General features: G+C 41.2%; 1 protein-coding gene across 3 annotated transcripts in view; it reads left to right on the top strand.

Moving 5' to 3' along the window:
- The window catches only part of LOC134549677 (dynein axonemal intermediate chain 7-like), a 20,018-nt gene continuing 6,470 nt past the window's right edge, over positions 1–13,548 (top strand). Inside the window, exons 1-10 of one of the 3 annotated variants that reach the window (XM_063395510.1) lie at positions 1–151; positions 631–651; positions 2,601–2,652; positions 3,628–3,719; positions 4,670–4,771; positions 6,986–7,123; positions 7,867–8,013; positions 9,043–9,146; positions 10,239–10,524; positions 12,586–12,688. In XM_063395510.1, the coding sequence (XP_063251580.1) occupies positions 149–151; positions 631–651; positions 2,601–2,652; positions 3,628–3,719; positions 4,670–4,771; positions 6,986–7,123; positions 7,867–8,013; positions 9,043–9,146; positions 10,239–10,524; positions 12,586–12,688 (1,048 nt within the window). In that variant the 5' untranslated portion in view covers positions 1–148. The remainder of the gene's footprint in view (positions 152–630; positions 652–2,600; positions 2,653–3,627; positions 3,720–4,669; positions 4,772–6,985; positions 7,124–7,866; positions 8,014–9,042; positions 9,147–10,238; positions 10,525–12,585; positions 12,689–13,548) is intronic. The other 2 variants (XM_063395511.1, XM_063395512.1) reach the window with 2 other exon arrangements.

Here is a 13,548-nt window from a genome sequence, read left to right on the forward strand (position 1 = left end):
CCGCGGGATCCTGAGGGACACGGGCACCGCCCCCGCCGGGGAGCCGCGGGATCGGGATCCTGAGGGACACGGGCACCGCCCCCGCCGGGGAGCCGCGGGATCGGGATCCTGAGGGACACGGGCACGGGCACCGCCACCCGCTGCGGACATGGTGAGGCGGGGAAGGGGCCCGGGATACGGGTTATGTGGTGGAGAGGGGAAGGATGGTGCCATGGGGAAGGATGAGGTGGTGGAGTAAAGCGGGGCGTTCCTTGTTAGCTAGAGTCCCGGGAGGTGGAGAAAAGGCTTTAGGGCTGAAAGGAGCACCTGAAGCACGCATTATCTCTCGTGTGAGCCCCGGTGTAAGTCCTTGGGCAGTGGGTTGCTGCTGTGGTTGCTCCGTGTGCAACCAGCCGGGAGGTGGTTCTGACTTTGTTGCCAGAATGGCTCTGGGGTAACTAACTTTGTTCCAAGAGTCATGTGTTAGTGGCTCATTTTCTACAGTCTTGAAATTATTGTCATTATAGTTTTTCAATAGATGATTACATCCAGTTTCAACAGAATAGAAGTACTTTTTTAATTATTCCTTTCTAGTTGATACATTGTTGTCTGATGATCCCTTTCCTTTTTTTTCCCCTTCTGATCTTTTAGGGTCCAAAACCAAAAAAAAAGGTAGGTGGGTAGAAACACGCTGTAGTTCACTGTTGTGTTTAATTTTTTTACCTGCTTTTTTTGCTTTTTTTTCTTGAGGCAGCTGGCTGGGGTTAATTTAATCGGCAGGAGGAAGAGGCGTCTCCAGGACACCGAGCTCTGGTGCCTTTTGCAGGGAGGCCAAGTGTTCCTGCAGCGCTGCTGGAGAGAGCGTGGCCAGTGCAGCCACGGCTTGTTTGCCTTGGCAACGGGTGTCCAGGCACAGAGGCGGTGTCCTGGCTCTGTCCCCGCCTGGGGTGGCAGCAGGACCAGGACAGTGACTGTCCCCTGTGCTGGGCACTGCTGGGGCCACACCTCCAGTCCTCAGTCCAGTTCCAGGCCCCTCACTGCAAGATGGACATGGAGGGGCTGGAGCGTGTCCAGGAAGGGAACAGAGCTGGGGAAGGGGCTGGAGCACCAGGAGGAGCAGCTGGGGGGGCTCAGCCTGGAGAAAAGGAGGCTCAGGGGGGACCCTGTGGCTCTGCACAGCTCCCTGACAGGAGGGACCAGCCAGGGAGCGTCAGGCTCTGCTCTCAGGGAACAACGGACAGGACAAGGAACGGCCTCAAACTGTGCCAGGGGAGGTTCAGGAGGAATTTCATCATGAAAGGTTTGTCAAGCATTGGAAGGGGCTGCCCAGGGAGGTTTGGAGTCCCCAGCCCTGGGAGTGTCCAGGGAATGACTGGACATGACACTCCGTGCTCTGGGCTGGGTGACAAGGTGTGGATTGGGCCCAGCTTGGACTTGATGGTCTTGGTGGTCTTTTCCAACCTGAATGATTTTGGGATTCTGTTGAGTCACAGGCTAGAAACAGAATAAGGGGGATGGAGGGACAACAGGGAGAAGTCCATGGGAAACTGAGTTGCATAAATTTATCCTTTGGGTTATTCTTAATTCAGTGGTAATGAATTTATCTTCCCCAGCCGTGCATCTCACTCTTCTCAGTGCTCTGTTAAGTCATAGGAATGTAAAAAGAAGTTGACTAAAACATGATTGCAAGTAAATGAAACAAGCATATTTTCCCATTCCTGTTTGTTTGTTTGTTTATCAAAGTGAAAAAAACAAATTCTTCCCTGAAATCCCAATGAGTAGAAGTGTGAGTTTTACTGACTCTGTTTTGGGATAATTTTGCAAACGAATGCTTTGGTAACAAATGTCACAAGATGCACTCAGATTCCGGTGACACTTAATTGTTACCACTGTCTTTGTCCCAGCTTCATGGTAATCTCTGTACTCAAAGTTGCATTTATATATTTATATATTTATGCCCATATATTTATTGCCATGCCAAGTAGTGTGAAGTGAACAAGTAGTTATTTGTATCTGAATGTGTGACAGTCAGAATCAAAGTGTGAAATGAGAGTATTTGTAACACACTTGGTGTGTGAAGAAGGACCGGTGGTCAGATAATTTCTGAGAACCTCAAATTTAAAATAGTTATTCTAGGATTATGCTGAAGGTGAGTAGTGAACTGTCTGGAGTTGCAGTGAGATTTTAAAACAGAAAAGAGAGCTTTTTGCTATTTTGTCTTGTGAATTAGATGCTTCGAAATGCTAGGCTTGTCCCAAAATACATTTTCCGGTATTTCCTAAAATGTTTGAAATTGTAACATCTACTTTCTTAGCAGATCTACCTGTTTTTCAATTTCTACATTAAAGCAAAAGATTTAAATGCTCTTGTGTTGTGGCTGTGTTTGGGAATTTGTAGCATAGAAAAACACATTAACTTTAATACCTTATCACAAAAAAGAGAAGAAAATTGAGTCCAGAATGTGCATTATTGTTCTGGAGGCTTCACTGGTTGTCTAGGGAGTCTGAAATCTTAACTGAGGGCTCACATTGGAAGGGCAAAGCCACAGAGTTATGGAACTGCCAAACTGTATTCAAACAATTCTGACATTTGTTTTCTTCTCCATTCCTGCAAACATGAAGTCCGATGGCAAAAGTGGAAAATCGAAGAAAGGGAAGGAAGCGAGGCGGAGAGGTACTGTGCACTTCATTTGGAGGGAACATGATCAAAAAGTCATTTATTTAAATAAATGGGCTGAAAGTAATGTCCTGAACTAGATGTGAATTGCTGTCAGTGTCACAAATACAAATGATTCTTCCCTCTTTTCTGGTGTGGGCCAAATTCCCTGTCCTTGATGCTGCATCTCACTTCCCTGTCAGAGCAGTACTCTCTTTTCTAGTTGTTCCTACTTCAATTAGGAAGTTGGGAGGAATTAATTTACCATTAATCCATCCTGCTGGGGGCTTGAGCTTGCTGTGACTGCCAGTGGCTGCTAATCACTGGTAACATTTTGTGGTGGGAGTGGCAGCTCAGGCAGATTTGGGCACTTGGCTCAGTGCAGCACACACGCTTGGCATGATTTACTTGGAGGTGATGACATCAAGTCACTGGGAACATCTGCATTGAGGCACACACTGCCATTTTAGAGTGAAGGCTTAGAGGTTGAATCAGTTTTAGTTTTCACATCCTCTCCAATTTTCTAGTTCCTATGGCAGCAAAGAGAAGCCAGAACTGTGGAGTAGCAGATCCTGAAGAGGATTTCAATGAACAAACAGCTGTAAATTTTAAGTTGCAGGAACCAATGGCTGTAGGAAAGAAGAAGAGGAATTTGGGGTTAAAGTACTGAGTTTCACTCAAGATTTTGGATTGAGAGCCTGTGTCCATTGAAGCTGTAGATGGAGAGAGCACTCCTGCTGCTGCACTTGCTGGTCCTTGTTTCCACTTTTATCCTCACAGACTGATAGGGGCAGTGCCAGAGTTTTAGTAGTATTCAAATTAATTCGAATCAATCTTCATAAGGGACATTTCTGTGCAGTGAAAGATGAACATGTATGTTGCTCATAATGTTCATTTTACAGTGGTTTTATCATTAGAGCTGGTAATGAAATAATTTTTAGAAATTATTTAGGAAAGCACAGTGATGCCCTTGATCTCTTTCCCAATCCTCAGCTGAAGCTCAGTTACGAGCTGAACAAGAAGAAGCAGAAAGACTTGAGAAGGAGAGACTTTATCAAGAGCACTTGGCAAAGCTAGAGGCAAAGGTTAGTTTTATACTCAATGAAGAAATCTAATCCTATTTCTAAACTTGAGACAAGGCCTGTAAAACACCAGTAATTTATAGGAATTAATGTCCTTAATTAACTTCCTAATATAGGAATTTATTTTCTTCCTTTCCTTATGTGTTGGGAACAATATTGAGGAAATTTTCTAGTTTTGTTAAATTTAAATGCATTACCTTTTGTCCTATGTGTTTTTCACTTTGATTAAATGCCTTTTTTTTCCATTTCCACTGTGCTTTCAATGGAATGCATTTTTCATGTTCCTCATGAGGCTATTTGGTACAAATTCTTTACTTGGTTCCCTGCTCAGGCAGATACAGTGATTTGTGTTTGTGTATGTATATGTGTGTGTATTAGACTGTGTATATTTATTTTTCTGAACAGTCTGGCATTCAGAACAAAAACTGATTGGTAATAGATAAATATTTTTGTGTTTAAAAAGAAAGAAAAGAGATCTACAGCAAACTAATTTTTTTTGAAAGAGTCGCTCTTGTCTACTCTTCTTATACTTCACAGAATGTTTTTTTCCTCCTAGGGAGAAGGTGATCTTAAAATAATAGTTTTATTTTTTCCCTTTAAATTTCTATCTTGCACACTTTTTCCAAATTATGCTTACATTTTTAGCAGCTCCCATTAGAGCTGTCTCAGGATGCTGATATGGAAACTGTTCAAGTGAGAGGTAACAATCATATGTCACATTATGTTTATCATATGGCTCAGCAGCTACTGTGATGACAATAACATATTGCAAACTACTGCAGTCTTCTCAATATGTTTAATAAATAAAGCAAGTTTTCAGTGTTTGGATTTGTTTAAATAATAACTCATTCAAATATCTCAAATTTGTTTCTTCTGTGTAAAATAAGTGTAAGAAATAAACCAAATATTTAACTGCTCTGTTTGAGATTATACATATATATATATTTTAACAGTATCAAGAAGGGAGGGAGACTGAACTAGCAGAACTGAATTCACTGGAACAGAAGTTTCTTTCTGCACAGCAGTGGAAAATGGATTACAGAGAACAAGCCAAGGTAAGCTTTCTTGCCAAAATCTGCCCAGTGGTTTGGTAAGGAAGAGACTTTAGGAGATTCCAGTTCTTGAATGTAGGTGTGTGTGCTATGACAGCATTTTGAATTGTGTCTCAAAGCAGTGACAGGCCATGCTCACTTCTTTACTTTGGAACACACAGAAAAGAAATGTGATCAAAGGATCAGTGCCCCACACCTTACCCCAACAGTCACAAGGAATTGCAGTTTCAGATGATCTGATATCATCTTCCTCTTTGATTTCTTTAATTCGTTCTGCTTTTAACCATTTCACCAAAAAAAAAAAAAAAAAAGTTCTGCCAGAGCTTAAAAAGAAATCTTGTAGAGCATTTATTTCAGTGGTTCCTGGATATCACAAGCCATCATTCAGAGAGAGAGGTTTGCTGGATTTTTGAAGGATGTAGCACAAACCTAGGTCAGGGCTGGAAACGTATGAAAATTGATGGCTGCAGTTCAGTTCAGGGTGACATCCATGGTGGCTGAATCATCACCCAGTGGCATTATGTACCTGTCAAGTTCAATTTTAAGTGGTAAGGTGTGGAAATAGAGGAGATTTCACTCTTGTGAATCTTGCCAACACATCACTCAGTAACAGTCTGATAATGAGATTTGGTCAGGTAAGGAACCAAAGGTTTGATGTCCTGCAGTCCTGTGGACACAAGGATTTTCTCTTTTTCTTGTGTATTAATCCTTTTAAAATCTCTGCAGAAGAATTTCACAATCATAGGATAAATCATGTTAGAGAGGACTTCTGAAGTTCCTGTAGCTCAACCTCCTGCACCAAGCAGGGCAAAGTCTGATGCTAAATCAAGGTGCTCAGTTGGGGTTTGAAATATTTAAAAGTTGGAGGTACCACAGCATCTTTGATAGCTTTACCACTGTCACTGTAACATTTTTTCTCTGAATGCAATTGGCATTTCCCTGTTACAACTTGTGATCATTGCCAGCTGTTGTTTATGGATGTTTTTGACAAACTAGAACTATTGATTGTAAAATAAGTGTGATAAAACACTGGTAGATTATGGGAAATACCAGAGTTTTGTTAGTCTGTTAAGATTATTTAGGGCAAAGGAAAGATATAATACCAGATTCTGAGTTTCCACATCTATTTCTGAACAATTTCAGTTTAGATGAAGACATACATTTACAACTTACAATGAAATTTATCCTTTTTCTCAAAATAAGTGCTGTTACTTGTAAGTATGTGATGATAAAAGTGAAGTTCTATTTTAAGTGCAAAGATGTGAAACAAAAAGAAATCAGATGTCTTATTACTGAAAATTGATCAGTCTTTTATACAGGAGTTTCCAGTGCACTCAGCACTCCCCTGTTGTTGCTTTGTTTGAAGTCAGTGGGAATGCTGATGGAAGTGATTGGGAATGCAATCCTATAAGTGCTTTTGCTTTGAAAGATACATTTTCCTTTGTAATGCAGTTTTCAGTAACATGGGGTTATTAATCTTCACAGCAAACAGGAGGGCAGTGTTTCATTAATATCCTATTGTGTGGATCAAAAAATTCCATTATGGGTGATAAATTGATCCCAGGAGCCAATGAGAGGCTTATGTTTGGCATTAAGTGGGTTTAGTCTGCCACTGACTTCTTCTTTCCACCACTTACAGGAATGACCAACCAAGAGTTGATTTGAAAATAGAATTATTTTAAAACCCAATAATCTAGGATTTCACATTCCTACCAGGGGTTTCTACAGCAGGAGAATTAATGCTGGTAAGGGAGAGGAAATCTCCTTCAGAGACAGAAAAAGGAGTAAACATGTTGCAGTAGAGGCTCTTAATCAACTTTATATCCAGTGTAGGGATTTTCAGTTGTCTTGGCAGAATCTGATCTGAGACCCACCTGCCTCTTCCACCTGCACCTTCCTCATTTCTGTTCTCAGTCATTTTATTCTTCCAGCCCCTCCCTTGTGGCAGGTACTGAATTCCTTGCTTTTGTGGAGCACCCACTGATAAACAGGTATAAACAGCAAGTGTGAGGTGGGCAGAAGCATCTTAACACATTAATATCAAAGTAAACCTTTATTTCCTGGCATAGGGGTAAAAAACCAGGTGGTGTTAGAATCCTGTTTAGATGCAGGTGTATATTTGTCACTATAATGTATTTGTCTTTCAGAATCCTCCTTTTTCTTGTAATAGCAGTGTGCAGCACATCTGTACCCACTTTTCTCTGACCTCTTCTCTAGTGGGAGCATTACCTCAGCTGTGATGGGACTCCTGACCCCACTGTTCCTCGGGAAATCAACACTTTCGTGAGCTTGTGGCGTGACGACCACGATGAGGACATTCAGCATGTGATGGGGAAGGAGGAAGTGGTCCTAAATGTAAATTTTAAAAGGGTGTATTTCAGTTTAAGCTTGATATATCTTTAACAGCCCCCTCTAAGTCTATTTTCCCTTTTTTCATGGCCAAATGACTGAAGGACCTTCAACACCTAGAAGTTCTTCTTCAATTTTTCTATTTTTCTTTAATTACAGATTTATTGTTAATCCTGAAGAAGATGTGTATTGATTGTCAATATGCTTTTAAGGGATCTGTGTGCTGTGTTTCTGCACTGAGCTCTGGCATTCCAACACCCATATTCCCTTCCATTTTAAACCAGAGCATGCAAGCTCATGTCAGATAGAAATGCTTGGTGGACAACAGCCTCATTTTATAACACTTGAGCCAGTAAAATGTCCTGTATGACCAAAAGTTCCCAGAACTGATTTTAACCAACAGAAGTCACCAGCCATTGATAGCTTGTGAAGCAATTTTATGCAATCTGTGCCTGCTCTGTAAATATAGCATTTTGTTTTAGTTTATGCTGACTTTATGTTGTTTTTCAGAAAGTCAAATGGGGTCTTCTAGAAACTGGGGGGAAAGATGCATGTGTAATACAGGTTTCACTGGGATGGTTTGGTTCTGAGTTAGACTTCCTATCTGTCTATAAAAAAAGGATTATTTTTGTGACCAAAGTCTGTTTAGGTACAAAGGAGGTACGTTTGCCTCATTTTTTATGACAGAACACACAGTGTGTTAAGGATGGTGTCAAAACAGATACTTTTCCCATGTAAATGTCTTCTAGCTGATTGAGAAGTTGGAGTTTCTTCTATTGGAGGCATCACCAGATGAGATCACAGAAGAACAACGAGACCAGTACCAGGAATTGATTTTGCAGTTGCAGGATCTGCTTCATCAGAAGTACAACCAGGCAACTCAGAACCTGCTCAAAGTGAGTGAGATTTACTGCTTCAAAGTTGTGATACGTGCACATAAATGTAACTCCAAGTGTCCTTTAATGGTGGTTGGCTTTGTTTGGTCCTAAGCTGTCACAGAGATGAGTCTGTGAGTTTCCAAATCATGTTTATAGCACTTGCCAGACTTTGTAATTACTCAAAGTTCCTGAAAATCTGAACTTTACTGTGGAAAATCTCATCATTAAGTCAGACAAGAATAAACTACTGGGAAGTTTTGTGAGATTTGGAGGTGATGAAAACAAGAGGGTAATGTATGAAATTTGTTGACTGTACCAAAAAAATGTAGGTGTGAAAAGCAGCTCATAAAAGTTGCTGTGTTCACATTTTTTTAATACAAGTTCATGTGATTAAAATATTTTTGAAACTAAGCTCTTGGGAAAGGTGAAGAGTACTACAACAAGAAAATGGAATTGTGCTGGAGAGTCAGTTTTTTGAGCTGCATGTGTAGGTAGTGACCTCGCTATCTCAGGAATATTAATCATATATATAAGTATGTTTAGCAAAGGAATATTAGTGAAATGGTGAACCAGCTGTATGTGCACAGTCAAAACCTCCTGCAAATTAAGAAATGTTGAAATCTTGTTTACTGAATTTAGGATTAAGCTCCCAATACAATTACTATTTCACAGGTTTGATGTTGGCTAAATGATAAAATAACCTGTGCAATGACTCTGGGGTAGGAGTCCACTATTGCCCAGTAAATCCTTTTTTTGTTTTTGGTTTTTTTTAATAATTTATTCTGACAATTAGGAAAATAATGGAAGAACCCCTTTTTGGCACACAGAATTTATGAAGTCAGAGTTAAAAAAGGATTGTAGTTCAATTTTTAAGAAACAGATTAGGGTTTATAACTGTTGTGCTTTAGTACATCAATACAACACAACTGGGCTTGGTCTGCTGTATTTTCATTCTTATATGTATTTTTAATTTATTTATTCAAGTAAATGTAGGTAAATCAAAGTGAAATAAATAACATATTATTTAATTGGCTTTTTTCTTTGTAGAGAGCTAGTATGTATGAAGATTCTGAAACTGGGAATATGCACACAGTCATAAAGGATAAAAATACTACTTTCTGTATTTGGGTCAATCTGAAGAAGAAAGCAAGGTAGAGAACACTGAAATTATTAATTTGAAATGAGGCCTGGCTTTGTTGAGTAAATACCAAGAATCAATTTCACATCATCTTTTGTTGTTGTTGTTGTTGAGTACCGTCCATTCTGCAGACTCTCAGTGCTGGCTGGTGCTATGGAGTGGTTTAAAGATATATAAATTTCTTTCTTAAAATGCAACAGCAGAACCTGTCACTGCCAGAACAAATTTGGAAGAAAAACAATAAAGCTCATGCAGAGAATTGAAATTCCTCTGGAAGCAGTGTTTCTTGCGGATGCATTTAATGTTTTCTAAGTTGTTCCACTTGCTTGCAAAGCAGTGCATGATACTTAGTGCTCAGTTAGAGAAAATATTTTAGAGCCTGGGATGCACTATCATTTCTGAATCTTAAGTTTTGTGTTTTTATTGGATTGCCATTCAAATGGTACATTCTCAAAATGAGATTTTTGAGCAGACTTCCTACTCCCACTCCATAAATATAAGGAATAATGTTTTAAAAGGACTTTAGCTTGACAAGGACCTGTTGCTGTGAGTTTTGTTAAGATAAGTAGAAGGGTGGGTGCTAAGCAATATCATACTGACCTGCAGGAAGAGCCCATATGGGTTAAGTGTTAAAGCCTTTTGGCCAGCAGAGAGATGCACTTAAATTATTCCACCAACAATTAAAAGCTAATTGTTGCTTTACTAGACGATTTTTAGAACTTGTGACCAGCTTATCTCATCCAAAATTAAGTACTATTTGAATTATTTTGAAAGGTGCTGAGAGGGATGTAGCACAGACAGCTGTGCAGGGATTTTCCCAATAAATGAGTTTTACCAGGAATGCAGTTTCTAGAGGAGCTGCCATCTGATCCTGCCTCATTGTCATCCTGTCACGACTTATTTTTGAACCTTCTGATCCCCTTGATGCCGCTGTGGCTTTGCTGGAGGGTCTTACAGACAGCTGCCAGCACAAGCACTGACATCCCACAGCATTTCTCCAGTGGTGCAACAAACCCCAAAGGAGGTTTGGCCCTTTGTGAGGAAGCACCAGATGAAGTGGTGCCAGCCTTACCAGGGCTGTTGTTGCTGTCCCTGCCCTTCCCAGCTTCGAGAGCTTCGTGTTCCAGGAGGCAGGGCACGGCTTTGTGCTGCCCACATCCCTGGCTCTGCTCAGCGTGGCCGTTCGCGTGCTGCACACCCCCTACGACCACCTGTCCCCCCTGTGGGTGCAGTGCCAAGGGCTGCCCAGGCAGGAGGCCTCAGGCAGCAGGGACTCAGCTGAGCATCCACAAGGCACTGCACAGGAACCAGGAGAGGAGGAGGAGGAGGAGGAAGGCAGGGAAGAACCCAGTGTGCCTCCCGCAGAAGAAACATCTTCTAAGGAGAGAAAGGTAAGTAAAAAACTCCTCACAGGGTATCTTACACCTGAAGCTCAGTCACAGTGTCCTGTGCAGGACAGCCAAATCCTTAAGTGTTTCATGGGAAAAGGCAGCTTGTGTCAACAGTGTCATAGATCTTCTCAAGGGAATGCAAAGATGGAAAGTAGAAAGGGAAGTTTGGAAAGGATGTGCAGTTAGCATTTGGTTGGTGGTTTAAGAGAAGGATCAAGCATGAAGTGCCATTGCAAGACATTTCTATAAATCTCTGGGATATGTACAGATGAATGGATTCTGCTTCTGCAAAACTGACAGCCCCACAAAATCCCTGTGTCACCCTGGTTTTGAAGATTTTTCTAAGCTTTCTGTAATGTTCTTCATATTAGAGTCAGAAATTTTACCTTATCACACTTTCTACTATAAACAATGGCCATGTTTTGCTGTCTTTCATTGTTTACATATTTCTAAGTAAGAAGAGAAAAGTGATTGACAGTTGGCTTGACCAATGTGGATTGAGAGGTGGAATTCCATCCTCCAATCCACAAGCTCCATAAGAAATGTATAAAACTGAGTTTTGTAAATAAACTTGTCCCTTTTTCCTGCTTCGCTCACCAGCGTGTCCTCGTGTAGTTCTTTCCATGTCCACTGTGACATCCCTGTAGAAATCCAATTTAATGAAAATTTGCAGCATGCAGAGTAAGATCCAGAGTTCAGCAGGTGTTGGCTGTGTGGGTGCCTGGCTGCTCCATGTCTGTGAGCTGACCCTTTGCTGTTAGAGGGCTTTTCAAGTACTATTTCTGGCTGCCTGTCCTCTTCCTCAGCTCTCTTCCATGGAATATGTTGGCTCTAGGTGTAATGGGGGTTGCTTGGTTTTGTGCTGTCCATACTGCATTTGGGGTTTTCACTTTGTGTATCACCTGTGACTTTCAGATAAATGCCCTGTGTTCTCTGCCTAAAATTTCTACAGAAATAACTGACAAAACGTCAAGTTTTAGGCCTACTTAGTATGTTTGGAGCAATTTCACTGGATATTCTGAGTGGAAAGGGACCCACAAGGATCCTGGAATCTAACTCTTAAGTGAATAAATTCTGGGATCAATGCAGGGATCAAACAGGGATTGAACCTTTGTTCATGATCATGGCTTTTCTCCTTTTCAGTCCCCAACACCACCTTTGTGATGAATCAGTGCATGAAATCCTACATCTCTTGGTTCCTTTCTTTCTTTTTTTGTGTGACAAATCAAATATTTTGGCACTTTTCACCTACATTTCTCAGACTTTCTTAAGGCTCCTTCATTTTATTCCCTCTCTCTTTCATTCCCGCATCTTCCGCTCTTTCCCTCAATCCACTTTGTGAATTTTCCTCTTCCCTCTGAAGGCTCCACTTCTCTCAGCTTCTGTCCTCTCACCTCCTGTCCTGCTGGAGGAGATGCGTGTTCTTCCCACGTGCTGGCCACTCCAGAGGAGTCTGCTGTGGCATGGATGAGTTCCTGTCTGGGTTGGATATTTGCCTGGAAATCCAGGGGAATGTTTCTCAGCGTCCTCCTGGCTGGCTGTGCCTTGAGCTCCCCCACTCCTGTGTGTAAGTGAAATACAGTGAAATACAGCATGAAAGGGAAGAAATATCATGGGCCAGGCACAGGCCAGAGCTGCAGCTGAGGCTCGGGCACACTTTCAGTATTGGTTTGGATTCAGCCTCAACTTGCATTTTACTTGGTGCCACTCTGCTGGCTGTAAAATCAGCAAAACCACAACTTTGAGTGCACACTCTGCTGAAAAAGTGTCAGGTGCTGGTGCTTGTTTGGTACACAGGGAGCTCAAGATGGAATTTGTTGTGGAAATGAAGTAATTACTTTATTTATAAATCCAGTTCCAAATTAGAGAGTATCTTTAATCAAAATATTTTTGCTAGCTAGGTAGAAATTACTTCTCTTAAAATCTTAACCCTATAGCAAAATTGGTACAAACGTTTCTGTATCCCTTCTCCTTGGGCCTCCTTGAAGGAGGTGATAAATTCTTCTTCATTGTGTTTGTCTCTAACTAATGGAAAAATGTCTCTCGCTTTTTCTCTTGGAGAGTTCTGCCTCACTGAATGAAAACAGCAATAACACAGATGATATAAAAGAGACAGAGGAGGAAACTGAGAAGAATTCAGACATGTTGGATGAGCTATCACAAGGTATTTGGTTAGTTTTTACATGCAGCACTGAAAAGGTACTTAGGCTAAGTATTTTATGTTAAAAATGGTTCCCTGTGAGGGTGCTGAGGCCCTGGCACAGGGTGCCCAGAGCAGCTGTGGCTGCCCCTGGATCCCTGGCAGTGTCCAAGGCCAGGCTGGATGGGGCTCTGAGCAAACTGGGATAGTGGAAGGTGTCCAGCAGGAACTGGACTTTAAGGTCCCTCCCAACCCAGGCCATTCCATGATCCATGGAAACACTGCAATATCTCCATGTGAATGGAGTGAAGTTTATAAATATAGGGATGTTTAGATAACACTTGGGTTTTGTGGACATTTCTGTTAATTATTGTTACATGTGGAGAGATAACAGGACAGATAGAAAAATGGAGTTTGCCCCCACAGTTATTTTTATTTATTTATTGTTTATGCTTATGTACATGTTTATCATGTTTGTATAGATATGTGTGTTACTGTACATATGTTTATGGGTGAGACACATGACCTTTATGAATCTGCCAGGCTCTGGGGAGATCTAGCTCCTCAGAAAATGATGATTCCAATGCATATCCTGGTGGGCATTGGTGTAGTATGGGGTGTTACTGAGTATTACCTAAATGTGTGCTTAAAGTGAGAGGGCCTAATTCTAGGAAATAAAACTGTTTGTCTGTCCCACGTAAGTTACAAATTTCTTCAGTGTTGTGTTGTTGTCCTTTGGTTTAATAAGAGTGAGTTTTCTTGTGGTACTGGCTTAAATAAAACAAATGCAAGCAACTATTAGCATAATTTAGCTCCACTTTACAGCCTTTTTCTTCTGGTAAAAAAACCAAATTCCACCCCACAACACTTTGGACTGAGCACAG

This window comes from Prinia subflava, chromosome 4, assembly GCF_021018805.1.
Source record: "Prinia subflava isolate CZ2003 ecotype Zambia chromosome 4, Cam_Psub_1.2, whole genome shotgun sequence".
Classification (NCBI taxonomy): domain Eukaryota; kingdom Metazoa; phylum Chordata; class Aves; order Passeriformes; family Cisticolidae; genus Prinia; species Prinia subflava.